Source organism: Lutzomyia longipalpis, chromosome 4, assembly GCF_024334085.1.
Source record: "Lutzomyia longipalpis isolate SR_M1_2022 chromosome 4, ASM2433408v1".
Taxonomy (NCBI): domain Eukaryota; kingdom Metazoa; phylum Arthropoda; class Insecta; order Diptera; family Psychodidae; genus Lutzomyia; species Lutzomyia longipalpis.
Genome location: NC_074710.1, coordinates 13,826,958 through 13,854,722, shown reverse-complemented (window position 1 = coordinate 13,854,722; position 27,765 = coordinate 13,826,958). Strand labels below are relative to the sequence as shown.

At 37.8% G+C, this 27,765-nt stretch overlaps 7 protein-coding genes across 11 annotated transcripts; 5 read left to right on the top strand and 2 right to left on the bottom strand.

Moving 5' to 3' along the window:
* Positions 1-18: 18 nt before the first annotated feature.
* LOC129796536 (dnaJ homolog subfamily C member 11) lies at positions 19-2,155 on the top strand. Of its 2 annotated transcripts, XM_055838567.1 has the most exons (6): positions 19-128; positions 196-566; positions 639-949; positions 1,019-1,346; positions 1,445-1,977; positions 2,049-2,155. In XM_055838567.1, the coding sequence occupies exons 1-6, from the start codon at positions 51-53 to the stop codon at positions 2,063-2,065; spliced, it is 1,638 nt and encodes a 545-aa protein (XP_055694542.1). In that variant the 5' UTR covers positions 19-50; the 3' UTR covers positions 2,066-2,155. The 2 variants fall into 2 exon arrangements, with proteins under 2 accessions (XP_055694542.1, XP_055694541.1); XM_055838566.1 differs by having other exon boundaries at positions 1,445-2,155.
* Positions 2,141-5,544, bottom strand: LOC129796534 (histone acetyltransferase KAT2A). The gene is made up of 6 exons (XM_055838564.1): positions 4,783-5,544; positions 4,284-4,698; positions 3,736-4,222; positions 2,928-3,669; positions 2,316-2,859; positions 2,141-2,252 (listed from the first exon to the last, which is right to left on the bottom strand). The coding sequence occupies exons 1-6, from the start codon at positions 4,883-4,885 to the stop codon at positions 2,186-2,188; spliced, it is 2,358 nt and encodes a 785-aa protein (XP_055694539.1). The 5' UTR covers positions 4,886-5,544; the 3' UTR covers positions 2,141-2,185.
* Positions 5,133-11,713, top strand: LOC129796533 (uncharacterized protein CG7065). Of its 2 annotated transcripts, none has more exons than XM_055838562.1 (6): positions 5,133-6,235; positions 7,824-8,082; positions 8,157-8,687; positions 8,937-10,078; positions 10,149-11,404; positions 11,470-11,713. In XM_055838562.1, exons 1-6 carry the CDS (start codon positions 6,212-6,214, stop codon positions 11,645-11,647), a joined length of 3,390 nt encoding a protein of 1,129 aa, XP_055694537.1. In that variant the 5' UTR covers positions 5,133-6,211; the 3' UTR covers positions 11,648-11,713. The 2 variants fall into 2 exon arrangements, with proteins under 2 accessions (XP_055694537.1, XP_055694538.1); XM_055838563.1 differs by having other exon boundaries at positions 5,144-5,259.
* Positions 11,714-11,721: 8 nt separating this feature from the next.
* Positions 11,722-23,025, bottom strand: LOC129796532 (uncharacterized). Of its 3 annotated transcripts, none has more exons than XM_055838559.1 (12): positions 22,873-23,025; positions 22,013-22,292; positions 19,265-19,390; positions 19,019-19,198; positions 18,760-18,945; positions 17,581-18,646; positions 16,070-16,301; positions 15,846-15,981; positions 13,728-15,702; positions 13,410-13,657; positions 12,642-13,311; positions 11,722-12,553 (listed from the first exon to the last, which is right to left on the bottom strand). In XM_055838559.1, exons 2-12 carry the CDS (start codon positions 22,163-22,165, stop codon positions 12,147-12,149), a joined length of 5,379 nt encoding a protein of 1,792 aa, XP_055694534.1. In that variant the 5' UTR covers positions 22,166-22,292; positions 22,873-23,025; the 3' UTR covers positions 11,722-12,146. The 3 variants fall into 3 exon arrangements, with proteins under 3 accessions (XP_055694534.1, XP_055694535.1, XP_055694533.1); XM_055838560.1 differs by having other exon boundaries at positions 16,070-16,286; XM_055838558.1 differs by having other exon boundaries at positions 22,013-22,289.
* Positions 23,026-23,164: 139 nt separating this feature from the next.
* LOC129796540 (39S ribosomal protein L21, mitochondrial) lies at positions 23,165-24,070 on the top strand. Its single transcript, XM_055838572.1, has 3 exons — positions 23,165-23,297; positions 23,362-23,630; positions 23,758-24,070. Exons 1-3 carry the CDS (start codon positions 23,240-23,242, stop codon positions 24,016-24,018), a joined length of 588 nt encoding a protein of 195 aa, XP_055694547.1. The 5' UTR covers positions 23,165-23,239; the 3' UTR covers positions 24,019-24,070.
* Positions 24,071-24,177: 107 nt separating this feature from the next.
* On the top strand, positions 24,178-25,891 carry LOC129796537 (BTB/POZ domain-containing protein 3-like). Its single transcript, XM_055838568.1, has 2 exons — positions 24,178-24,851; positions 24,928-25,891. Exons 1-2 carry the CDS (start codon positions 24,339-24,341, stop codon positions 25,666-25,668), a joined length of 1,254 nt encoding a protein of 417 aa, XP_055694543.1. The 5' UTR covers positions 24,178-24,338; the 3' UTR covers positions 25,669-25,891.
* Positions 25,892-26,002: 111 nt separating this feature from the next.
* Positions 26,003-27,569, top strand: LOC129796539 (elongation of very long chain fatty acids protein 4-like). The gene is made up of 6 exons (XM_055838571.1): positions 26,003-26,082; positions 26,405-26,510; positions 26,580-26,917; positions 26,987-27,013; positions 27,092-27,192; positions 27,258-27,569. Exons 1-6 carry the CDS (start codon positions 26,028-26,030, stop codon positions 27,441-27,443), a joined length of 813 nt encoding a protein of 270 aa, XP_055694546.1. The 5' UTR covers positions 26,003-26,027; the 3' UTR covers positions 27,444-27,569.
* Positions 27,570-27,765: the final 196 nt, after the last annotated feature.

Here is a 27,765-nt window from a genome sequence, read left to right as displayed (position 1 = left end):
CATTTCACAAGACTTTCTCAAAATTTCCCGGATTCTCAACAATTCATAAAATGGATGATGATTTCGGGGATGAATCGAGCACCATTATCGAGGAGGACTACTACACTTTCCTCAATGTGCCCAAGAATGTGTGTTATTGTGTTATGTAACCCCCGGGGGGCTTCTATTTTACTGACCAGTAGTCTCTCATTTTAGGCCACGACAGAGCAGATTAACACAGCTTATCGACATCTCAGTCGAATTTACCATCCGGACAAGCATGTGGCAGATGTACGAAAGAAAATTGAAGCAGAGGCACTATTTAATCGTCTCAAAACTGCCTATGAAGTCCTTTCGGATCCTCACAAGCGTGCAATTTATGATTCCTTGGGTGTCCGTGGTTTGGAAACAGATGGCTGGGAATTGACATTGAGGCAGAAGACACCGGCTGAAATTAGAGAAGAATATGAGAGGCTGGAAAAGGAGAGGGAAGCGAGAGCATTGCAGCAAAAAACGAATCCTAGGGGTAATGTCACGGTTATGATTAATGCTACAGAAATCCTGAGTCCCTACTATGATGAATTTGAGTAAGTAGGATCTGTTGATATAATATGTGAGGAATGATCTTTGAATTTTTTTTGTTAATTACCTTTCCTCAGTGAAAAAATCATCCCTTCAGTGGAAGTTTCCGGGATCAGCATGACGCAATCAATCGATGCTCCCTTAACTTTGCGAGACACCGTGACACTCTCGGGGAGTTTATCATCTCAAAAAGGCATCGGAAATGGTGCTTTCACTGTATCTGGACGTCGTCTCCTCAATAAGGGGTGGGTGGCGGTCGACTTAACTGCCGGCAATGGTCCAGCTGTTGGTGTCAAGGGCTCTCGGACTCTCAGTCAGAAGGTATTTGCCAACTTTGGTGGAAGTCTTAATCTCCGATCAAATGTTCTTGTTCCAGCATTTATGTCATGTATGTACCCTTCAAGTTTTAATTTATTATTCAAAGGTCTGACCATTAAATTCCGTATCTTCCCAACAGCTTTGGCTTGTCAGCTAAGCAAGCACACTGTGGGTTATTTGACCTACAACATTGGAGGATCAGCACGATCAATGTCAACAGTCGTGGAGCAAAATACGGAAAAACATCAATTCCAACTAACCCTCCTGGTGGGTATTCCCCATTGCTACGTCTCCGCAGCCTACACGCGGAAATTGTTGGAGCAAGAACTAAAACTTCGTGTAGCTACCAAAGTAGGAACATTTGGCGTTCTAGCGGAGTATGGAGCTGAGAAAAAGATCTCCAAGTATAGTTCAGTTGTTGCTACAGTGTCTGTAGGAGTTCCCACGGGTGTAACGCTAAAGATAAAGTAAGTTGTATTTTCTTAATTCATTTTACTTTATTAGGTCACTCGAAAATTAATTTATAAATTGTTATTTCAATTGAAAAAAAAAACACCTATTTCAGATATATCCGTTCAACGCAAACCTTTATCTTTCCAATCCATTTGAGCGAGGAGATCATTCCCGCAGCGGTGTTCTATGCTACCGTAACACCCCTATGTATATTCTTCGTGGTGAAGAAGCTGGTAATTGAGCCATTAAATGATGAGAAGCGTCAAAAAAAGATTGAGAAGGCCAAAGAAGTAAATCGAGAACGAATGGCAGCCAAAAAGAAAGAAGCTGAATCCTCCATTGACCTCATGTCCGCCACTTTTGCACGTATTCGCGAGGATGAGAGTAAGACCAAAGGGTTAATCATCGATGTAGCTACATACGGGAAGGCAGATTCCACAGATGAGGAGAGATTTGACGTTACAATACCCCTACAGTGCCTAGTCCGCAATAGTCAACTAAATCTACACGCAACGCCCAAGAGTGAACTTCCTGGATTCTATGATCCCTGTGTTGGGGAAGATAAGACCCTACGGGTGCAGTTCACGTATCGCGAAAAAAATCACAGCATGGAGATCAATGACAAAGAACCCCTTCAGCTACCAGGTAAAAAAAACCAACACAAATTTAACGAAAAAGGAAAACAAAATAAAAACATCTTTCTTATTGTCCTGCAGGATTGCTCGGAAAGTAAAGTGAAAAACGGCTTCATCAAATTATAGTTGGAATCCAAGTCGGGGACTTTTTTTTAGAGTACAATAAATACTACTTTGTTGACAAGCGATTTAGAGGCTTTTTTATTATGTATAATTATTTACTTATCCCATAGGCCGATTTCCTTCATCTTAGTCTGAAAGTAGCGTTCCAAGGTGTTGGCGCACCTAACAAAATAATAATGGTAATATTGTAATTTGTAAAGGAAATTAATTAGAAATCACACAAACCTGTAGTACTCGGTCTCTGGCAGGTTGTAGAACCTACAATTTGTGAAGATGCGTGCCATGTCGGCCATAAAGAGTCGCCTGGTGACGTAATAGCCACGCTTGAGGCGTTCCCCCATAGTTTTGAGGTCCATTGGATACTTTATGTGGTCATAATAGTCGGGTACGTCGGCTTGACTTACAGGCTTCTGGAAGGGCCATGCAGCTGAGTGTTGACGAACGGCAACGAGTACAGTTGCAAGTGTTTGTGCTAGTTTATCTGGGTCTGCGGATTCCTCAAGAGGTCGTGCCTGACGCTGAGCCCGTGCAATGGGTCTCCATCCAACTTCACGCAGCCCTGGGATCGACTCAACAGGAATACTGCGGACACCCTCTTTGAAGCACGTCAAACCCGGATGGATTTTCTGCACTTCTTGCTGCCGTTGCGCAATTAGCTCTTTTACAATGTCCTTCTGACGCCGGATAACGCTACTGAATTGTGTATACACAATACTAGGGTGTAACTCACAATGCATCAGCGTTGCACCTTCATATTCCTTTATATAACCTGAATGGGAAGATTATTAATAGAATAAAAAAAATGAACAGCAGCAGAAACCTCAGGTTCGGACTAACCTGCATAAATAGGCCTGGCAACCTTGATATCCTTGGAGAATCCTTGTTTCTTAAAGTAGCCAATTGCAAATTCATCGGCATAGGTAAGAAAGTGTTTAGTCCCCTGTTGGATACTGTAGTCCTTGAGATGATTCATCAAATGTGTACCGTACCCTTTGACTTGTTTGTCTCCCGTCACAGCACAGAAAACAATCTCAGTGAAGCCCTGCGTGGCGAATGTTCGGAAGCAAATACCCCCAATTGGGCGTCCTTCCTCAATCAGGGCCAGAGTTTTGTGTTTCGGATCGAACACAAGCTGGCTGATGTAGTCCCTTGGCATGCCGGGCAATTGATGCGCAAAGACACTGTGAAGTCCCAAAAGCCACAACATTGACTGCTTACTAACTGGATGACTGAGAGAGTTGCCAACAATATGCAGCTCAATTTCACCGCGACTCTCCTTGGTCTTGGCTGCTTCATCCCTAGGAGCATTGACGGGGAAAACAACTTCACTACTGCGGCTATTTTTGCTGTCATTGATGTTACGCATCGCCTGGAGGACAACTTCATTTGACAAATCTTCCACTTCGCTTGAGTATTTGTACTTTTTTGCTTGGGATCCATCTGCAATAGGTCGACGTACGGCATTTTGTTGGGCTGATGCTGCATCGTGGACTCGTTTAGAATTGGCTGAACGTTGAAGTAGCAGCGATACAGCGGGCTTGTACGATGCATCCCAAATAGGGGATTCTTCGTTGATTACCTGCAATGTATGGAAATTGCAACAAAATAAGTTTGAGAAAAAATAAATTCTTTTCCAATTAATCACCTCATGCTTTAAAGCATCCAAGAATTTGGGCATTTGCATGAGCAAAGTTCGTTTCTCAACGGGCATCCTATCTTTCTCGGTGCGACACTTTACAAGGAGTTGTTGGCTCACAAACTGGAATACTGCCTTCAGGAGTGTTCTCCCGAATGCAATGGTTGTTTCATAGTGCGGCAGGGAGTTGCAAAAAGCCGGAACGTGACAGAACATAAGCCAACGGGTGTAGTTGATTTTATATGTTGACGCATCTTCGTGACTAAGGTCACGTCCGCGTACGCTAGGTGCTTCAAAGTTCCAATGATTGAGACAATTTAGAAAGGTTCTGGCTACTTCACTCATGGTATGGAATTCAGTTTGGCTCAAGTGGTGGAATTTGTAGAAGACAAAGCTTGTGATTGCTTTGTATATGGATGGAGATTCAAATGGTGGATCCCCAAGAGGACCACGAATTACTGCCTGCTGGCGTGTCAAAATACAATGACGGAGAAGCCTAAAAATGAAGAAATCTCTCAGTAAAAAATAAGACAGTAGATAGTGGATTGGGTAGGTACCTAAAGAGATAGTAGTAGACTTTCTTGGTGTCTGCATCCTGTTCCCGTGACATACTCATGAAGAGATTCTCCACGTCAATTATAGTCCCGAGAAGGGAGTTTAGCTGCTCATCCTCAATATCTCCAAGGTGACTTATATGGGATTCCAGTGCATGTCGACAGTATGTATTGCGGCATAAATCAAAGAATTTAGGGCAGTAATCAGACTCCACGTCACGATGTCTCAGCTCTTCTGGGGTTTTCCAGCCCGTGCATCTACACTCCTCAGTCTGACATGCTGAATACATGGCCAATTTTGCCAAACGCTGGGCACGAGGAAGTGTGAAGACATGCTTCTTTCTCTGTTCAATCTTCTGCAAGCTTGTCTGACGCGTAGCTTCTGTAGGAGGAGGTCCTGGACGAATCACTCCTCCTCCTTGTCATAAAAAAAACCAAACCAATTAATCTTTAAGTTATTTCTGGGTTTAAATTCTTTCATTGAATAAAGAAAGTATCTTACCAGAGGATTCAGGAGCCGCAGAGGATCCCGAGGAGGGGAGTTGCTGAGCTTCCTCTTCCTTGGGCACCACACTGTACTGGGCTGCACTGAAATCCTCACTCATTTTTCCCACCTTTCCACCAATTTTTGACGAATCTCTCTTACACAATTGAATACCCACAATTCCAATCAAATGAATCAAATCTACAAATCTTCCCGGACGCGTCTTCTTTTTCCGGGAATGTTTGCTTCTTTTTCTTCTTCTTCTTTAGGCAAAATTCCAAAAATTAATTATACCATCCTGAAGTTTTTACACCAATCCGTTGGGTCCTAAAAAGAAAACAAGTTTTTAGGAGATTTTGACTTTTGACGCACTTGACGTTTCTACATGGCGTCTGTTTTTCATCTTTGGAAAAATTTCTAAGAGAAAAAGTGTGTTTAAGGACAAAAAACGGCGATTTTCTTTGGAAATTCATCTTCCCAGAGGAAATTTTAAAGGTAAAGCACAATTTTATCATGTAATATTATAGAATATTGTAGTAATTTGTCCCGATAAATCTATGCTTGTCATTGATGATGCGCCCCAAATAATTTTCCCAGATTTTACCAAAAATAATCCATTTTCGCGATTGTGTCTCATGATTTTGTACTTAATTATGTGAAATTGATACTTTATTCGTACAACTGGGGGTAAGTTATGCTAATTCAATGATCCAGAGATAACCCAAATGCACTGAAACAAAAAAAGAATAAAGACACCTTTATCTGTTACGCGCGACGTCCGGAAAAGTTCCGAGATGGTTGGAGAATTTTCTTTTTCTACATCAGAAGCTTACCTGAGAAAAGTTATTTTGGGTTTATCCATTTTTTTTAAAGACTTGTCGCGTATTTCTTTTGCGGGTTTCTTAACTTTCAGGTGGTTTTTGTAGTTACCTTTGGAAGATACAAAATGGTAAGTATTATTTACCAATCTTCCTTGCCAAAGAGAAAACCAAACAGTTTTCCGGGAGTTTTGTTTTTCTTTCACTAATTATCTTTTCTACTCTTCTCTCACTCTCATCTTGCAGGTGTTTGTCAGGAGTACATATAGGACAAAGTGAAGAATCTGCAAGATAATCATTACTAAAATTCATAAAAAAACTTGTTTCCGGAATCATCTTACCTGAGTGGAAGCTGAATGAATTTCCAGCTGTGCTTGTGAAATAATAGTGAAAATAGTGAATAGAAGTGCTATCCTAGTTCGTTGGAATAAGATAAAAGCCGGAGTTTGAGGTGCCTTGGGCATCTTGCTTGCGAAATTTATTTATTTTTTGTTATCAAAAAATATTCACGCGTTTTCTTGAATATTTCTTTCAACGCTTTTCATTGAATTTCAAAAGGAAAACAGCACATTTAGTGAGATTGTTGGTTGTGTGCTTCAAAAGGAATATTTTAATTTTGGTGTCGAGTGATGACGGATTCTACAAAGACAAAGGTAATTCCAAATCATTGTATTTTATCTTTAAAAATGTAGATTTTTTAGTAGAATTTTCCCAAGGAACTTAAATATCTGGATTTAACAGGTAGATCATTTTCCAGGAAAATAATTTTCGTTCTATCTATAGAATCGGTTTCAGTCTTTATTCAAATAATTGTTAGAAAAAAAAAATAAAATTTAATCCTTTACGACCTAAAGGTTTACATGAAAATAAGTGAAACTCAGTGTTTTGTTTATTTAGACTTAAGACTCGTTATTGTACCGTGTTTTGCTCTTTGTGATCTAATGAATATCCTTTGAAAAATGTTTTTTTTAATAGTTTTGATTAATATTATATTCCTTTAAAGATTTCGTTTAAAGGAGTTTTTTTTATCGGTACATTTTGGGAAAAAATCGGGACACAGTGATTTTATAGAATTCAAAAATAATTATATTAAAATCAGCTAAAAATAGCCGGCAAAGGTATGCCTAAAAATGCAAACAATGACGTCATATTGGTATTTTATTGGTCTTTTTCAATTTCAATCATGTAACGATCTGGAGCATTAAAATACTTTAACAAAACCACCGATGAAGCAATACTATGTTTCTTGTATTTAATGGATTTAAAAGGATAAAAATACCATGATGACGATATTTATGCCATTTTTAGCCAAATCTTGGTCAATTTCTTTCATTCTGCGTAACCGTAATTTAAAAAGCAAAATAAAGAAAAATCAATAGAAAGTTTCTGTGCTTATTTTCTTTTTTATATTAAAACCGTTTTTAAAAGATCCTTACGGAAATTTTGTGATATTTAGTTGATAAAGTGTGCTTGTGTGTGTTGTGAGAAAGAATTGAAACATCGAAGGAAAACTCACCTGTGTGGCTAAAAATATTATTATATTAGTAACCTTTTTTATTGCTAAGAGTAAACAATTTTCTTGAAATGATAGGAGAGAAAATATACATAGGTACATATGTCAAAATAAGTAACTGTCAATTTTATGTCATTAGCAGTTGTCATACCTATATTTATAAACCTATGTAAGAAAAAAAATGTAATATTTTACATCATTTATCATATAATATACAATAATTTAGAAAGGTAATTCAGAAATAGAATTAAAGAAATTAGCTACACACTCTACAGCCACTGCTGATGAAGGCTCTGACCTGGGCCGAAAGCTTTCGAAAAATGTTTTTTTTATCTCTGAGTGAGCAAGAATTTTTTCTGCCAATAAAGAATCCGGAATTCATTGAAAGAAATAAAATTTTAAATAAGAAGATTTTTATTTTTAAATATTTAATTTTGTCAGATTCGCGCATTTTAACTGACCGGCTTTTTCTGCATACCAACCGATTTTTATTAGACCCATATTTTATTATAAGTTAGTGCTAAAAGTGTTAAGAAAATTAAAATATTCATCTCTGTGGGATTATTGTGAATTTAAAAAAGTGAATAATTTTGTGCCGAAGAATAATCCACTGTTTTGCTTTTCAGAAAATATAAAATGTCCCATCTTTAAAAGAAACCTATTGTATTGCGTGAAGCTAATTCCTTTTTGTTGTTTTTTTTTCTTTTTTTTTACTTTCAACGAAATAGGTGGAGGAGGACATCGAGCGGCATGTCCTGAGCACGACGGTGAAGCTATCAGATGGGACATTGGGACAAGTCTTCAGTCGCGGTGGTCGCAATGAGTTTCAGGTGTTCCTTTACAATTGTCACGTGTGCGGGGTACCCAATTTACCTGGGGAGCGTTGCCTTCAGACACACATCAGTGGCAGGAAGCACCAGATGCGCCTATCACAGGGTGTTATTGATGCAGTCGCATTCAGAGCACCGATGCAGACGAAGAGCAAAAGTATGTCTCTGAGATTTTTTTTTTACATTAAATAGTTAAAATGCTAATGGCTCTTGCATTTTGTTATGTTGTAGTTCAAATGAACATCGCTCCGGGTGAACCTGTTCCCCCTGGATTTGAGAATGAAGTGAAGCGCATTGCAGAAATACAACCGGTATTGGATAAGAACAAAGAGGACTCCTACATTGGTCTTGAGTATATTGTTGAACTCACTGGAGGTCCAGAGGCTTCCTATCATTGTATTTTATGCGATAAAAGAGGTGATCCGCGTACCATCTTAGCGCATGCTGTGAGCTACAATCATCGTTTGAAGTACTTGGATAAGCACTACCCATCCTGTATGCGGGAATTGTCCGAGTTCAAAGGGCAAAAGGAGGCACGTGCTGTACTTCCAAAGGTCATTCAGACAGTCTGTGCTGCCATTGAGGAGGTGCATGGAAGATTAACGATGGCAGTGCACGATAGGGAGGATTATGAGAAGAATAAAATGAAGTATTTAACTGAAATCATTAATGAGAAGCACTTTGATGAGAAGACAGGACCGAAATTCATCAAAGTCATTGATCGGGCTAAGATCAATGAGATGATTCGCCGATCAAAGATTAGTAAGTTATATAGCAGTAAAATGGAGTAGGTCCTTCGTTTCTGGTTAGGACGTGGTGTAGTCCTTTTTTTACTCTTCATCTTTATCCCAATTTTATTAACTTTTGTGATTTTAAAATGATCGTCACCATTTTTTTTTGAATAGATCTTCCCGATCTTGCCACATCCTTGCCAGAAATTAGATATTTTTATTATCTAATTCATTCTGTATGATTTTAAATGTTATTTCTTCTTCTTTTTTTCATTCACAGGCTCAAACCTCAGGAAGAGGAATTCTTCACCGGACGTGGATCCGAGAATGAAAGTTGACCACACACGTGCTGATCGCAAGAGTTTGGATTCCATTTCGGACATTTCGGACACATCAATGCGTTCACGAAGTCGTTCACCACGTAGTAAGCGTCAACGTAGGCGACGCTCACCGTCACTATCCCTATCACCGGAGCCATCGCGACGACCTGTGAAGCCGAAGAAAACTCTCCCAACTCCGGAAGAATTGACACTACAGGCAAATGCAATTCTAGAGGATCGCTACAAATGGGAGAAATTTCGTTGTCTCGTGGAGAAGGCCGTTGAGGAATTGAATAAGGTGCAGAAGGAGCACGAGAAGAATCCAGAGAAGCATCCACTCTATCCTGAGGAATGGAAGAGATTCTGGAATCGTCGCTACAAGGAATTGCAGCAGGAGAAGAAAGATCCGGCAAAGCATGATTTCAAACCGGAATGGATTAAATTTTGGACACATCGTATGAAGGAGCTCCATGAGGAGGAGATTGATAGGCGCAAGAAGGAGATTAGAGAGAAGGTTGGCTTACCGCTGGAGGAGGAGAAGAAGGAAAGTGTTGAGATTATTAAGATATCAGATAGTCCGGATTCGTTGGTGGGTTCCCGAAAACGGAACAGCTTGAGTCCGTGGTCAGACGAAGGTGGACGCCGTATTCGACCATCCCCAAAGCGTGGTCGTCCACGAAGTCGCTCTCGATCACCAAGTCGCCGAAGGAGTCGATCACGGAGTCCCCGTAGTAGTCGCAGTAGGTTGTCTCGGTCACCAGGGAGGCGATCATTTTCCCCAGGTCGACGCGACAGGGATAGATACTACGAGAGACCTGTGAGGTATGTTGCTCCACCACCACCAGATCCATACTACAATTTTGAAGAATGGGCCAGCTACTATGGACCCCATAAGACACGTCCCACATTCGCATCAAGGGCTCCTCCAGCAGCGGGATACAGCAGCAGACCTGTTGAACCTCCCGAACCAGAGGAACCGGAATCCGATGAACCACTCACAGTTGTTTCCGTACTACGACTCTTGACGGCACTTGAGGAGCATCTAGGTAGCCTAGGTCCAAAGTGTATTGATCTACTGGCAAAAGCTTTGGCTCTTGAGAAGGTAGATGTTTATTTATTTTTATTTAGTTTCAAAGGAAAATCGCAAATTAATTTTTTTTTCGTTCTGATAGGTCAAAGCAAATTCTGCTGATGAATTGTTGGTGAATGAGGACACGTGCGTCTTCTTTGAGACAACAAAGGAGAAGCTAAAGGGTCAAATTCTAGCTGGTGTAATGGAACCGGGTAAAGTGAAGGCCGTCAAGAAAGCAGTAAAGAATATTGCTGGTATTATTCACATGGTGACAAAGAAGCGTGAAGAGAAGGAGAATGGAGAGGCTAAGGATGATACAAAGGAAGCGGAGAAGAAGGTGGAAGTGAAGTTGGGAAGTAAACCAGCAGGATCGGGGTTGGATAGAGGAAAAATCTCCCTGAAACTTTCGGCGGAACTTTCAAATCAGGGTCGTGATGATATATCCCAATCAGATCTCGAGCAACTCGTGCTGGTATTCATGGGAATGCTGCAACGTTCAAAGCAGACAAGTGAGATTGTAACAGTGAAGGATTTCCTTGCGGAAAATGATGTTCGCACCGTTGAGGGGGGTGAGAAGACAATGGTGGATATAAAGAAGACAATTGAGGATGATTTTAAGGAAGACATTGCAAATAATTCCGATGCAAATGCCCTTGAAAGTCTCACAGATTCCGATCTTCAGACACTCCTGCAGAATTTTAAGGATTTATCCCCGGAGGAGCAGCATCATCTTATTTCGTATCTTAAGAAACTCGAAGCAACAGATCCCACACGTGTGGAAAAGTTACGAAAATTTGTTAATCTCGATGCAACAAGTGCGGAGAAGCGTAGAGAATTGGAACGTCCGACTATAAGTGAGGATCGTCATCATGAGGCATCCACGGATAATACGCAGAAGGTGGTTGAGAAGAAGCAATCAGCAATCTATGATTCTGACGATGATGATGATGACTACAATTTTGATGATGTAGTTAAAGCTGCAAGTAAGAATGTGAAGGAGAAGCAAATGCAGGATCACATGAAAGTAGTGCAGGAATCGCTGCAGCATCAGCAAAAATCTGTAATTTCTCTCGATGATGACGACATAGAGCCCCAGGCAGCATCACCGGCAAAGAAGAATCCTCCAGCAGCACCGAGTCTTGCTGGTATGTCATACCCAGCGGATACACAGACACTCATTGCAAACATTATGGGTTCCCTGCAGAAGAATGTATCGAGGACGGGGCAACCGGAGAAGGAAACAACAGTAGAAAGCTCAACGTCACTGTCTAATCTCAATAGTTTACCCTACTATCAGCAAACTAACACCTATGTTCCAAATCCATATGCAGTACAGACAACTCAGGCAGCAAATAAGTAAGATATTTGATATTTTATCGACAAATTCAGCCTTTTAACAGTTTATTCTTGTTTTCATATAGTTTCTACCCGAATTATGTGATGCCCAATAACATCCCGGGTATGTTTCCGGCTGCCACTGCAACTACCATGACGTCCTCGGCACAATCAATGTATCCCGCAGTGACTCAACAACAGCAGCAGCAAACGCAACAACAATCTAATCCATGGGCTAATCAAGCTTATGGAAAATACTACTAATGGGATGCAATTATGCTGCTTCAATGTTCCCATAAATAAAAGAGAAATAAATGTCTATTAAGAAAAGACTTTGATTTATTTTTTTTTCAAATCCATGGAACCCCATCCTTTATTTCACTTCTTTTGCTTTAAATACAAAGATGTTTATTTTTTACACACGAATTCCTTAAAAACTAATTTCGCAAACAGAAAATGAGACAAAACCTTCGCGAAATCCCTTTCATCAAGGGATGGGGAAGGGCACCTCTGGGGAGGACCGGAGGGGTGTTTGTGGGGGAGGGAGGTATTGCAATTCATTTATTCAAAAACAAACAGAAATTGTATCCATACATTGTGATAAGAGGGGAAGGCTTTATACAAATTAAGAATTCAATATTTTTTTTATGTAACCTTAAGAAATATTGATCTAGGGATGTTTTTATTCTTGCAAAATAAGAACATTTTTTTTGTTAATATCACACAATCGTGGTGGATGACCTCCGAAAATGCGGAGTATCCACTACATAATGGAACACAATCCAGATGTCTCGAAGCCATTTGCGAATTTGGGATAAACCCTCAAAACAGTATCGGCAATTTTATTTTTTTGCGCTTCCGCTTTGAGATTCTCCGGATGTTGTTGCTCAGAAGCCACCACCATATCGGTGGCAGTACCACCCTCCCGTACCTCGTTTACAACACTAAAATTTTGCGATTTATTGCCAACCACAATTGAATTGGAAATATTTATTCTTATCTTGTTGGTTGTTGGTACCCCCGTAGAAACGGCTTCGTGCATCTCTACATTCCCATCAATTGTTGCAATCATCTGTGGTGCTTCTGCGACGACGGGTATCTTCGTGGCCCCCATGCTGTCACCTGTAGCTCCTCCCTCGGTTGATTCGTTGTCTATCGTTGTCTTGTCACCTTTATCAAGAAAAACAAATAGAAAAAGAAGAAAAAAATTAATAAATTGAAAGCAAAAAGTCTGCAAAATCAATCAATTATAATTTACCTTCTTGTTGTTTCTTCTCATTCTCAGCATCTTGTGGTGGTTGTTCATCCAAAGTCTCCTCGTCGATAATCATCTCCTCACCTGGGGCAAATGATGTTCCAACATCCATAAAGACATCATCCTCATACCCATCATCTTTGGGTTCTTCCTTTATTTTCACAACAGGTGCCGTAATTTCAGCAGCAGCTGGTGCATTTTCACTATTTGTCACACCATTTTGCCCCTCTGCTGGCTCATCTTCAATCTCATCGAGATCTTGAATGGGAATGTGTGGCTCTTGAATTTCCACATCTGATTCCTCAAATTGTTGTGCCGATGTTGATGTCTTTGTTGGGGATTTCTCTGGTGATGCCTCCTTCTCACCACCACCACCATCCTTCTTCTCCTCCTCCTCATCATCGAGAATTTCCGTAATTGTTGGCTCAATGGGTTCCACTGCAATCACATCATCGTCATCCCCCTCTAATCCCGGTACAATGGTATCACCATCACCATTGGGAATGAAACCAACGGTGAGCTTATCATTGTCTGGTTTTTCTTGCTTCACCACCACAACTGGTTCATCATCATCCTCAATCATTTTCACATCATCATCTTCTGGGGGATTTGTTTCAGCCACTTCCTCATCTGCCCCTTCGGAAATTTTACTTTCACTCAACGTCAGAGAAGCCTAAATTACAAAATAAAAAAAATATATATATTAATTAGAAAACTGAATAAACTCTTTAACACTTTAACAAAGAGAGAAATTCTTATACTCTTACTAACCTGATAGTCAGCATAGCAGAGTGGATGATAGGTACGGTCATCAACCCTAATTGCTGGTCGTAAATGCCATTCTTCCGTTTCTTCATTGTAAAATTGCTCAAATGGATCATGGCAGACATCGCAGATGCGATTGGAATCATCCGGAAGGGCTGGACAACTTGGATTTGGTACATCTTCACCACCACGTTGATTTGAATCCTCTTGACTAGCATCTATTTCTTGTTGTTGTGTCTCAAACCAATTTTTCTCTGAGAAAAAGACAATACAAAATTAGTAAAGCTAAAATAATTTTTTTTGTGAAAGGATAAACTATCTTACCCCTTTCTTCCAAATCCTCAATTTCTTCGTACTGAATCCAATCATTGACGTCATAGTACCATTTCCGGGAGTGAGCTTTCCTCGCGGAATCCCTATCCCGACGATTTTGTCGAAAATGCCAATCAAGGTGCTGACTGTACTTCATTGTTTGCTCAGGTGGAAAACGTACGCCACAACTTGAGCATTGCATCCCCGAGAAGAGTTGATGAACAATGGCCGATTGACGGGTCTTAATTGTTTCCGGGCGTGACAAATTGATGGGTTTGATAGCTCTCTCCCTCGATGATCCTGACTTGTGTTCATTCTCATGCCGTGACTTCTTCTTCGTGGGCTTTTCCGTTGATAACGGCGCACCACCCGAAAGGATACCCGAAGCAAGAAGCTTTTGGAATAGATCATCAATACTCACAACCGGTGTTGGTTCTTCTACTTTCTTCTCTTCAACTTCCTCCATCTTCTTTGGAGCTTCAACAGGAACACTAATCTCCGTACCGTTATCACCTTCTTTGGCAACTACGACCTCCCTGTTGGATGCACTTTGAAGTGTGGGATTTTCTGCTGTTGCTGCTGCTAGTGCTGCAGCTGCTGATGTAGCCGAACTCGGTGGTGGGGGTGAAACTAAACCTTCTTGAAGAACAGTACGGATCATATTACGAATGAAACATTCACCGGGTCGTACACCAGCTGGGAGTGCGGTGAAACGTATGAAATGCTTGTGCCCCTTCAAATCGTAACTCTTGGGGAGTCCACCGAAAATCACAGGTGATGGCATACCATTTATGATCACAGTTAGTAAGAAGTCGGCAAATTGTAGCGTATGTATTTGCCCATCTAATTCAAATTGCTGCTCTTTCCCATCCAAGAAAATTGGAATAAAATGAACAGCATCGATGATCACATTAATCTTCCCTACAACTAAATCCGTACGTAGTGATCCGATGCGTACTTGCGGGGGTGGCCCTTCAATTTTGAATATTCGCACAATGCCATCGAGTTCAACTCGAATTGGTTCATTGAAGAAGCATTCGTACCATTGATTATCAATATACAGCTCCCTCGTGGGACATCCCAGGCGAATTTGATGTGTAACTCCATCGATAACCCACGGGGTATTTGCAGCATTGAAATTAAGTACAATTGAGTACTTATCGTCACACGTAATGCGCCTCTGGCCATTCTGAAAGCCAATTTCCTTCGGAAGATCCCAATTCATGAAAGCAATGGCAATATCATCGTAAAAACGTATTTCCCGTGGGACATTATCAATTTTTATAGTCAGCATATTCGTTGGTTTTATCTGTGGTGCAACTATAGCTATTTGCTGCTGTTGTAGCACTTCTGCAACATTCTGCGGGGCACCAAATGCACCAAAAGGTCCCACCATTGGATTATTCCATGGATTAATGGCATTTGCCAGTGGATTTATCATCCACGGTGAATGTGTATCCCAAACGACTGGACGTACATTCTCGCTCCTCCTAATATCAGCTGCTGTTGTTGTGGCAAAGCTCGATTCAATTGTTGGTGTTGTCGTATCTGGGCTCTTTTGCATTGCAATTTGATTCCTCAACTTTCTCCTTGCTGCATCATCTCCCGCCTCACGTTTCTGTGCCTCCTTCACCTTGTGCGTCTCATTGAGTTGCAACACTTGCTTCATCATACTATTGTACTGCTCTTGATCAATAGATTTATTATCTAGCTGTTCCTGTGCCTGAGCCACAATTATCTTAATACTCGCATCATTTGCATCCTGTGACGATGTATCCTCAGCCACAATGTCTGGCTTCACAACAACAACTTTAGCACTTCCTTCCGAGGGAGATGCATTAGTGAATCTACTGTGGAGTTTGCGCTTTGTCTCAAGAATTTCAGTTATCTGAACAGGTGGCTTCTTTGGCTTTGTTGCTTCTGCAAGCTTAGCCCGAATTGCTGCTAAATTTGCCTTAAGCTCCTTTTGCTTTTTCGGTGTGTCACCCTGTGAAGCAATTTTTAATTTTCATTCTTAAAATTAAACTCAAGTTTGACTTATTTTTTTAATTTATAAAAGAATTTTGAGAATTATTTAAAAGAATTTACTGCGAAATATTAGTAGAAAGAAGAAGAAATGAATTCACTTACCTTCAGTTTTGCCCAATTAGCTTCATTCTCATGCGATATAATGGGTGGTGGTGGTGCTGTTAGGGCCTCTGCGGTGCTGGCTGCTGCTTTAATGGCTCCCAAAGTCCTCAAATCCATATCCTGCGATCCAAAGAGCCTACAAAAAAGAATAGTCAAAAACAATAATTAATGTCCTTTTTATTCTACATTTTTTTCTACCACATTCCCTTTTAACGATCACTTACACATCCAGCTTATCACTTTTACTCTTCTTACTCGCCACGCTGCTACTGCTATCTTCCTGCTCATCATCAATGGCACGTTTTTTCCCACTTGTTGAGCTTTCGCTGTTCTCCGTGACTTCCTCAATGTTTGGAGGATTTATTGCTGCCGGTTGTCCTGCTGTTTTACTTGGGAATTGTCGCAAATCCACATCCGACAGTGAAGCATCAATAAATTTCTCTGTAAAGGAATTATCTTTTTGTTTTGCATAAAAAAAATAATACTTTAGAAAAGGAAAAGAAAAGAAAATAATAGTCGCGATGCGGGAACATTTTTCGCAATAGATATCAACGAAAATTTTAAAAGGGGTTCAAGGAAGAATTAGATAGGATTATCATAGGCTAGGTTAAAAAAAAAAAAATTAATACGTTTAGGGCGAAGAAAAGAATTTAGAAAATTGCTGAATATTCTAACAATGCGTCTCTTTGTAATTTACTGCAACACAGAATAAAAAATAATTGTCAGACTTCCTATTAAGATAAGAAAACTTATTAAAAATGCAAAGAATGATGTCAACATTTTTTTTCTGTTTCTATCAATACAAGTAGTGTAAGAACACCCTGTCAAAAACCATCGACGAAACATTACTATGAATGCTTTTTGCACTGAAAACCAAAAAAATGACGTCATTCTGTGTATTTTTTTAAACAAATCTTTGCTGGCCTTTTTCAACTGAACCAAAGTGGAAAATCAAGAGTTTGACAATTTTTTATGACTTCTGCGTGTCACGATCGTTTCCTCAAATACAGGATTTTCTCATACAGGTACAAATAAACTCCTTTCATTTTATTTTAAATTCACTTCTCAAAAGAAAAAATCAAATTTTTAAGCTAGAATTCTTTCAGAGGAAAACGAATAAATACAGATTCTGTGTTCCACCTAAAATAAAAATTTGTTGAATCGTGTTACAAAATTTTACATACATTTCAGCAATTTTCTAAATTCACAAAAAATAAGGAGAAAAAAAAAAGATAAATATGGTTAGTAAACTAAAATAAAAAATCTACAAATTAGATAATTTAAAAAATTCCTTCACAGTGGGCAATACAAAGTCCATGAGCTTTTCAAAATCTTTATTCGCTCTTCACTGAAAATTGTGGTTTTTTTTTCTTAAATTCTCTTCTTCATTTTTTTTGAGATGTCCTCAAATGCCATTGCTTTTTCTTTGCGTTCTATTGAGCGGAAATTTTCATTTAGAATAGGGAAGACACGAAAGTAAAACCTCACTGAGCTCTTAATCACAGTTTCTTTTAATCACAAATTTTGAGATCACGTTGTAAGACTAAAAGGGAAATATCTATATATGTATTTGTTCCTCAATAGAGGACAACTCATTTTTTTTCTTGAGTATTTTTGTGTGTGTTTTGGGGAAACTCATTTGGTGCTCAAATCATCCCGCGCTAGACTTGAAATCTCACCACTCTGCTGAGGAAGTTACAAAAGACTACAAAATTGAGCTGAATCTCACGCTTACTTTTCTCGTCGTTCTCATTTGTTACTTTCACCTCAGTCGGTGCACTGATGCTTTTCTCGGGATGTGGAGATGCCATTTCCGTAGCAGCCGCGGGCATTTCGATGGTATTCGCCGTAGGTGGTGGGATACGCAAATTAACATCACATGCCGCAATGGGCGTTGGAATTGCCGAAGTTGTCGAAGTAATCGATGTAACTGGTGGTGTGGGACTTTTACCCTTATGCCCAGTTTGCTTGAGGAAGCTCCGTGTTCCCGGTGCTAATTTCATATCTCTAAACATGGGATGCTCAGTCACCGATGTTCCCTGCTGCACTACTGATGGCTCCTCCGCAGTTATTGTTTCCTTTGGCTTCTTCGGAGATTTCTCCACACTCCCCTGATGTTCTTTTCTATCCCCACCCTTACTACTACTACTACTCCGATCCCCACTGTGGGATCTCTTGTGCTTCGACTTTCCCGACGAGGATGACGATGAGGAATCCCTACGCTCTCTCGGTGAGGATTTCTCCTTTGGCTTGCCGTCCGATGGACTGCGTGTGCTTGATTTTGATACTTTAGTCATTGAGGAAGATTTACTACTAGAAGAATGTGATGTACTTGACGTGGAGGAGGAACTTCTGCTTGATTTATTATTCTCTTTGTTTGTGACAACTTTGCGATTTCCCATATGCTTACTCGACGGCATGCCCTTTGATGAATCCATCATCTTACCCCGGCTACTACCTGGCATCCCTCCCATATTTGTGGGAAAGCGATCAGGACGGTGTGGTGGTACCGCAGATGCTGCTGACGCCTCTGCTGCTCTTGCCATTTGTTGCTGCATCTGACGCACCAGTCGTGGATCACGTAGTTGAACACTGGAGACAAGTGCCGGATTGACGGGAGCCACACGTGTTTTACCCATCATTGGTGGTGGCCCAAAGGGACCACCCATAGCCGCTGTCACCGTCACAGAAGGAACTCCAGCATGTGGCATTGTTGGTGGAAAAGTACCCGGACGAGGCATAAAACCCCGCATTGCATTCGGAGGCATCCCCGGTGGAATCATTATGGGTGGTTGATTGACCTTTGAAGATTAGTTTTTGGTTAATTTTCAAAAAATATTTTTTTTTGCACCATTCCCAAACAGAGATTATAGAAAAATGATTTTTTTTCTTTTAAAACTTTTATGAGACTTACCATTTTAACGCTAGCCGTTTGGATGTTAATTTTCTTCTCTTCCTCCTCGATTCTCTGCTTTGTAGCCACAAGCTCAAGTTCTAGCTTATGCTTCTGCAATTCCAACAATTCACGTTGCTTATCCCGCAGCTGAGCTTGCATTTCACTCAATTTAGCCATTTCAGTCAGTTTAGGATCCCCAGCAGTCTAGAAATTTCAAATTATTTACATTTAGCATTTGATTTAATCGCTGAAAAAACAAAAGTTCTAAACACTTTACCTTATTTTTGAGAAAATTCGGATTAAGATGAATAGCTGGGCTCTTTACTTTAGCCGTTATTGGCCACCCAGGGTCCATGCAATTTATTTTAACGTCCAATGTATAGAGTTTCTGCTGTGAAAATACATCGTTCCACGTCTGGCGAAGTGCAAACATCTTCTCACGTAGCTTTTCATTCACCTATAAAGATTTTTTTTGTTTTCAAACGAACTGTTTATTAAAATTCTAATATTGTTCACAACATACCTTTTCGAAAACTCCGCAGAACATATTAACGATGTATTGACTGAAGAGAGCCTTGTACTCTCCACCAACGTTCTTAACAATTGAATCAATTAAATACAGAACGGGTAGCTTTACATCTGCGCTCACCTAATTTTTTTTTTCAAAGGAAGAAAAGAACGTTCAGAAAAAATCTACATTAGCATAAAATATAATTTAATTAAAAAATCAGAAATACTTATCATGTGCAATAAAAAAAGATGTGAATTAAAACAATATTCTTAAAAAAAGTCATTTATTCTTTTTCTAACCTAATTTTTAAAAATAAATTTATAAGAGAAAGTGTATGAAGAAAAATATCCAACTACATGCTTCTTGTCTTTTCTTTTATCACAAATTTTCATGATAGTAAGTTTGGCAACATTTTGTGAATATAAACATGAATTTTCTTTCTAACATTTACAGTTAGAGTCGTCAAATATGTATGAGCATAAATTTACATAACTCTATAAACACATTGTACATAAGTGAGACAAATAATAAGGCAGTTATAAGAGTAATTCGAAAATATAATAATTCAGGTACAGGTAGGTACTATATTTAGTGGAAATGAGACATGAGCACAGGGACATAATACTGATTAAATGGTAGGTTAGGAAATTACCACAAAATGAGCTATGTATTACAAATTAATACATTATTTCATTAAATTTTTATATGACCTTTTTAACTTTATTAAAAGGCGCAATTAGAAAAAAAAACAATTGCGAGATAAATTAAAAAAAAATATCTTTTCATTCGACATATCGAAGTTATTTAAGATTTAAGATTAGATAAGAGATTACATTATCTTTCTTCCAGTTGCATAATTTGTAAAGATATAATTTTGTTTCTGCGTATTTTTAAATGCTTTTTAATATTCGATTATTTTATCAAAATGAAGGTATTTGGCATCTAAAATTTCATATAAAACTTGGTATGCTACGATTGTGGTATACCAACTAATAGTAAATAGCATCCTTTCAAACTATATACATTTTAATAATTCAATTTACACCTTCGGTGAACATTCTAATTGACCTTTTGTATAATTAAAAGCATGAAAAGCCTGTAACTATGATTTTTTGTATAATTTTTTTTCTGTCTTTTTACGTCTTCATTATCTGATAAAAAGGATAAAAAATAACTTGTAAGTTTTTATTTCAAACAACCCATTTACGAAGGTTTCTTTTTTTAAGATTCAATTTCATTTACTACCAATTATAATTTGACATTTTTAATATAATACCGAGAATATTTCAAAATCTATATATAGGCAAGCCCTAAGCACTAGTCTGCAAAGGGCAGAATAAAATTTTATTCTATTCTATAGGGGTAACTGGGGTAAAATAGTGAATTTGAAAAAAAATAAAAATTAATAACTCAAGAAGCAGTGAGAGCTAATCTGTCTAATTTCGTCAGTAGTTGCACTTCCTACCCCTGCCTAAGCCTAGAAAGTTTCATAACAATTGATCCAATATTTTGGCTTTTATTTGAAAAACAAATTTTTCGAACCTCAAAGTTACTCTGACCTCTCAACTACAAATTCAGTTTTGGCGAAATTCTCTGCAATATTTTTGATCCAAATGCATTTTTAGACAGAGTAACTATTGCTAAACACGAATCAAATCTGAATTTTCCGAAAAAATTTTCCGAGTTTTCCCGTAAAACACTGATAGTAAAAAGTACCGCTTGGGGCAAAATGGTGAATTAGGCGTTTTTTTAAAATAACTTTTTAAATTTTTGAAAAAATAATTTCCCTTAATTACTGTAACTATTATATACAATTTGGAATGTTTAATCACTTACTATTACCAATTTTGATAAACTAAAAAAATAAAAAAGGCAATTTCTTAAATTTAACGTTTTTTTAATTTTTTGTATTTTTTTTATTAAAAAAAAGTTTTAATTGGTACACAAATCTCTCATTCTCAATAGATATTATAGTGCCTTGCTAAAATAATTTCATTAAATTAAGATTAGCGAACAAAAAACGCAATTAACCGTTTTACCCCAGGATTTTTGGAACAGGCAAATTTGGAAGGGTTTGGAAAATGGCCTGAAAAAGCATTTTCCCATTGAGATAGAGAAAAATCGTCTGAGACAAAGTTGTAGCCCGGAAAATTTCCTATAAGATAGTTCTCATGGGAAATCTCAAATATTTCCATGGAATTCAGGAAAAATTATCTCCCAAAAATTCACCGAATTACCCCAGTTTCCCCTATATAGGCAATATAAGATAATCAGGATGGACTTTATTCGAATAGCATTGATTTTTATGAAAATATAAAAAAAAAACATTAGGGTTAAAAGGAACAGGACCAGTACAGAACCCTTATTACTCTAAAATATTTTCATCCCCAAGAAACAATTTTCAGTTCTAAACAAGATAATAATTACTTTTTGTCTATTTTGCGACCTTTTTACGTAGATTGTAGTTATGTTTCATTAAAAACTATTTAATGGTTTAGGAACTGCTAGAAATAGAGTAATTTTTAATATATTTCGGTATTTCCTAATGCCATCATGAGAAAAATATTTCGTGGTTTGAATTTTTTTTTGTGTGCTTCGTGGCATAAAAATGAGGTCAACACTGGTATCAAATGGAAAGAAAGAGAAATCTTTTAGCATGAATTAATCTTCCCATTATCATATTACGTATAAAATTTAAAAATTATCAAGATTCTATTTTGTTTGAAAATATAAAAAATCAAAATATTAAGAGAAAAAAACCTTTGTGAGATGCTGCTCGACGGCCTTGACAATCACTTCTGCATGCTCGATATTCTCCTCTGCGATGATAGTCAGCATATTAATGAGGGGCTTGCTGTTGACGTTCAAATCCGCCAAACTGGACATGTACTCCTCCCCAATTTCCTTTGCCATTGTCACAACAATATCTTCACTTTTTTCCACTTAAAGAACTTGGGCAGGAAGCCGTCCTGCACTCACTTCCTTCACCACTAATGGCACCTTTTTTGATGTCTCTGTGTCGTGCGATATCTGGAGGCTACTGAAAAGAAAACATAATGGGACCAATTAATAAAATTTGGTCAATTATTTGTATTTTTGATGGAATTATTCTTCCATTAAAAATCAATTAAATGAAAAGCTGGCCAAGATGGCGCCACAATCACTTTTCTGAAGCAGAAACTTAAAATTGAGGACAAGAAAAATATTTTTTATGCTTATCAAAGCCTATTTCTTCTAAATTTAATTGATCAAATTGTTTAAATAGCCTAAAATATAATTTTTAAAATGAAGAAAACACAAAAGTATTCGCGTTTTGAAGACTTTTTCAGATGTATCACAGAACATTTTGCAATCAAACGCAATTTTTTTTCTTTTCACGTATTTTTGGGCATTTACCAGCATTCTTTTAAACAAATTGTACGAATAAACAACTTAATGCTTTTCTGTGAGAACTTTTTGAGTATTTGTATGAAAAAGAAAAAACACGATCAAAGGAATTTTAGCAACGTTTGAAAAAAAATATGCCATTAGTCACATTTTTCCTTATTCCTCAAACGCAATTTAAATACTTCAATTTTACACGCTTTTCCGCAAATATATACACAAATCTCCACACTCACCTTCAACAGTATTATATGGTGATGATTTTTCCGATAAAAATAATGTTTTTGATACAATTTATTGAACTATATTTTCACAAATTTCTCTTCCACTTCATCACTTCATATGCTTGCTTGACTTGGAATAGAGAATTGCAGAATGCAGACGCCATATTTTACCAAGGGGTACATCATGATTGGATTGTGTTGTGATTCCGAATCATTTCTTGAATTACGTACCCCTTATGATTCTTAATTCGGAAAAATCCTGATTCTCTGAGTCGAGAATTTGCAATGATTCATGGGATTCTTCCGTGTGATTCTATGGATTCCGTAGGATTCACATGCTGTGTTTTTCTTTTGAGAAAATTTATTTTCTTTTTCCAAAATGTTGCTAAATAAATTGTGTAGCTCACAATTTAGAAATGGAATTTTACGTTTAACAAGTATGTTACACCCGCTCGTTCCCATATTATCATACTAATTTATGTTTTCTGTGATTTCTTTTAGGTTCAATGAGATCACTGAGTGTTTCAACCCAACTTTCTTCCAAAATTACCCCGGAAGTTGTTGCGGCGAAAAAGGATTTGACCACAGAAGGGATTAGCAATCAAAAGATAATTGATAGAGTTAATCAGCAAGTAATATCCCGTGAGGAGGGTCGTCTCTTTGCTGTGGTTCACTTGTGCGGCAAACAGTTCAAAGTCACATCCGGAGATATCATTGTTGTTGAGGGCGAATGGCCACCGGATGCGGGTGATAGAGTTCGTTTGGATAAGGTGAGTGATTATCTACAAAAAAAGAGGTTTAGAGGGTCAAAATCTATTTATCTGGTTAGTTCTTAAGCTGATTCTGAAGTAGATCATTTTGGTTGTCTCAATCTAAATTCATTCTATCTCCCTATAGGTACTCATTGTTGGTGGGAAAGATTTCTCATTGATCGGTCGACCGATTGTACAGAAGGACCTAGTGGATGTCCAGGCGACAATTATTGAGAAAACCCTCAGCCACACACGTACACATTTTCGAAAGAGAAGAAGGAAGCAATATCAACGAATTAACTTTGCCAGAAGTTCCAACACGATGATTCGCATTAACTCCATCGACATCAAAGGGAGAGTCAATGAAGACATCAAACCAGAGCCAGATATACCCAGAATATTTTAATTGTCAATGAGGCTCAGCTTTTCTCATTCTTATTAAAATACAAATAGTGATTTTTTTTTTTTTTTAAAAACCCAAAGAGGAAAGATTTCGAAATTTTATCTGTCCTGTTGATGCTAGAGCTATCAGCGCAGTGTGTTCTTGTAATTTCAATCATTCTCAATCTCGATTTTATCATTCAGGTGGTCGGGGTGGATCAAAATGGGATTAGATGCTACTAAATCGCGACACATAACATTGATAATGAACATAGATGGTCAGTTTTGTGAAAAATTTTGTACAGAAAAGAAGTAAAAAAAAATTGCAAAAGGTGCTACCCTACAATGACCAATTGGAGAGATGAATTTGCAACTCCGGGTGAACGTCTTGCTTCACTCAAATGCAAATCAATCCTGTCTGATATGACGTTCATTGTGGGACCCGATGAAACCCATATTCCTGGACATCGCTTTGTATTGAGCCTCGTGAGTCCAACCTTTGAGTCATGTGACAAAGAAATCCGTATCGCGGATTTCCAGGTGGGAGTTTTTATGGAATTTCTGGATTACATCTATTCGGGAGAAGTCACCCTATCCGATGGTACTGTTTTGGAGATTCTTAAGTTGGCACATAGATATTCAATCAACTTCCTCGTGCGTGACTGCGTGAACTTCCTCAGGAGAAACATCAAGGTGGCAAATGTTCTTCTATGCCTGGAGCTTGGAATTAATTTGGATGTAAAGGATCTAACGTTTGAATGCTTGGACGTGATTGCGGATTTTACATTGGCTGTTATGCAACAGGAAGCCTTCTTGGCGATAACACGTGAAACTCTACGTCACATTTTGGAGCTTGAAGTAAGAATTTTTACCAATAATATTTTAATTCTTTTAATTAGATAAAAAAATGATTTTTTTATTAATAAAAATTTAGATAACCATCTGCACCGAATATGAAATATTCCAAGGTGCTATGCGATGGGCAGAGGCTGAATGCAATCGACAGAATATTGAGAGCAATAATGAGAACAAGAGAGAAGTCTTGGGTGATCTAATGGATCTTATTCGGTTCACTGCCATTGAGTCTGACTATGAGGATGAGTTGTGCAATATGATGCAGCAATTTTCAGCTAAAGCAACCACCAAAACACGCTCCTTGTCATCTGCCTTGCCAACTTTCTTTGACTATGGCCACGTAAAATTAACCATCCTCACACCACTTGATCGCATTCATCTCACACCAGAAACTGTACGGGATTGTAGCCTGGAGTTGAGATCCAATCAAGTGCTGAGTATCTTTGGATTTGGAGTGATTGTTGAGACAGGAGTTGAGCTCACAGGACACGCAGAGATGTCCTATTTCTATGATGGGGTGTGGGTGGACCTCAAGAAAGAAGTCAATGTATCCGTGGGATGTCGCTGGAAATTTGGTGCTAAGCATGAAATTGTTTTTCTCTTGCTCAAGGAAAAACTAACAATGGCCCTCAGCAACTACATCTACCGCATCATTCTACACAATCAGGCAGCATCTTTAACTCAAGTTCTCGGCGATAAGTTCAATGAAACAATGCCAATTATATCATCATCAGAAGGAGAGGATGGAACGATAATTTTTGATCGTCATGATGGCAACTACATCCCCATGATCCTCGTGCAACAGCAAAAATTTACGTGAATCAACGCACAAAACTTCTTTTTACGTAACATTCAACGCACAAAATGATTCTTTTGAACTCCACACCACCTTTTTTCCGCATATGTGTTTAAATATAAATTTAATTCCCTTAATTCCGTATTCACTAGCTCAGCAAAATATTCATCAGGGCAGCGGGTTTAGTTTTCTTTTTTATTTTCTTTTTAATATTCAGTTCAGAATAAAATTATAATTTTGCCACCGTGTCCTGTATTTTTTTGTGTAAAAATTAATGCAAAAAATTAATGTATGAATTTCTCAAAAACCCCTTATCGAGGAGCATGAGGTGTCACTTGTGATCAGTTAGGCGGCAAATAAAGTTAACACACATTAGAAAAAAAATGGAATATGTGCATAGAATTGTGGATTTCATTGAGTACCTTGATAGTCTCTCAGGTGAGTTTATTGTGTAGGTGCTAAAAAATTTGTTTTCACTTTAGTTTAGTTTAGTAAGTTAGTTTAGTTTAGTGATGAACATAATTTTTTAGCTGGCCTTTTAATTGATTATATATCAATGTGACCGCATTCCATTGGATTCTATTGTGCTAATTCTGCAAAAATTGTGTTTCAGTTGTTGAAATCTTTCACCTTTAAGGAAAATTAATTTTAAAAGCTATTTAAAACCATTGAAAATTCTCAAAACATCAATTTTCATTGTCTAAATAATTGTTTGCTATTGAAATGTTCTTTAATAATTTTTTAAAAATAATTCTTTTAGATAGTAGAACACGAGGATGGTTTCTGGTGGATTCCATCTATACAATATGCCTAATTGCATTTGCATATTTGTTGCTTGTACTACTGGGTCCAAAAATTATGGAGAAGTACGTAGAATATGCCACCCGCTATATCAGGCATAGAAGTGTTAATTTGAGCCGTTTTATGCTTTTTAGACGACGTCCCTTTCAACTAAAACTTCCCATTTTAATATACAACATCGCAATATCTCTCGTAAATGCCCACATTTGTTATGAGCTCTACTTGAGGACAACTTTACTGAATTTTACATGGTTCTGTTCACCAAAAATACAAATTGCAAATGATCCCAACGTCTACAGATTAGCTACCGCCATTTGGTTGTACTACATTACAAAGTACATTGAAATGCTGGATTCTCTTTTCTTTGTGCTGCGAAAAAAGACAAATCAGCTCTCCTTTTTGCACGTGTATCATCATACAACTATGGTTGGGTATAGTTTGCTCATCGTCAAATGGTATCCCATTGGAATCTGTAAGAAAAGAATTATTTTTCTCTTAATTATTGCTAAAAGAAATTACCAAATTTTATTTTTTTTAACAGCATATTCTCCACTTATGTTCAATTCGGGTATGATCACTTTCACTGCCTAACGACTATGTATAAGATCAACGAGTATAGAATTAATTAAATTTTTTTTTCTAAAAGGTGTTCACGTTGTTATGTACCTCTACTATGGATTGTCTACACTTGGACCGAATGTAGCGAAATATCTTTGGTGGAAAAAGTACTTAACGATGATTCAAATGGTATTGCACTAATTAAAATTAATCCGAATTTGTATGATTTAATTTTATTCTTATTTTATTTTCAGATACAATTCCTCATTGGGATGACTATTCAAGTAGTTTCCTATGCAACTGGATGTGGATTCATCCCGGAATGGCTCATGGTAGTTAATTTCATGTTTATCGGCATATTCTTTATACTTTTTGGAAAATTTTATGTTGCATCATATAAGAAAGGTCAAGAAGACAACAAAAAGGCAAAACTTAAATAGGAAAACAGATGAAATGTTCAAAGGTAATATTTAAATTAATTTATTGATAATTCCCTTGGAAGAAAATCTTGTTATGGTGTCTAAAATACATTGCCTAAATGTGTATGTAAAAGAAAAAAATATTGTGTATGATTGTAGTTTTTTATTCGCATTTTTTACGAACTTTATGATCAATTTTCCTTTAATAAAAATTTATTTCCTAAACCTAACAGTTTTTTTTAAGAAGACATGTCAGGGTAAAGTAGCATGGACCCAGGAGGCTTCCATAGCCCCCGATAGACGATCACGGAGATTTTATCTAAATTTTATAAGACTTTTTGAA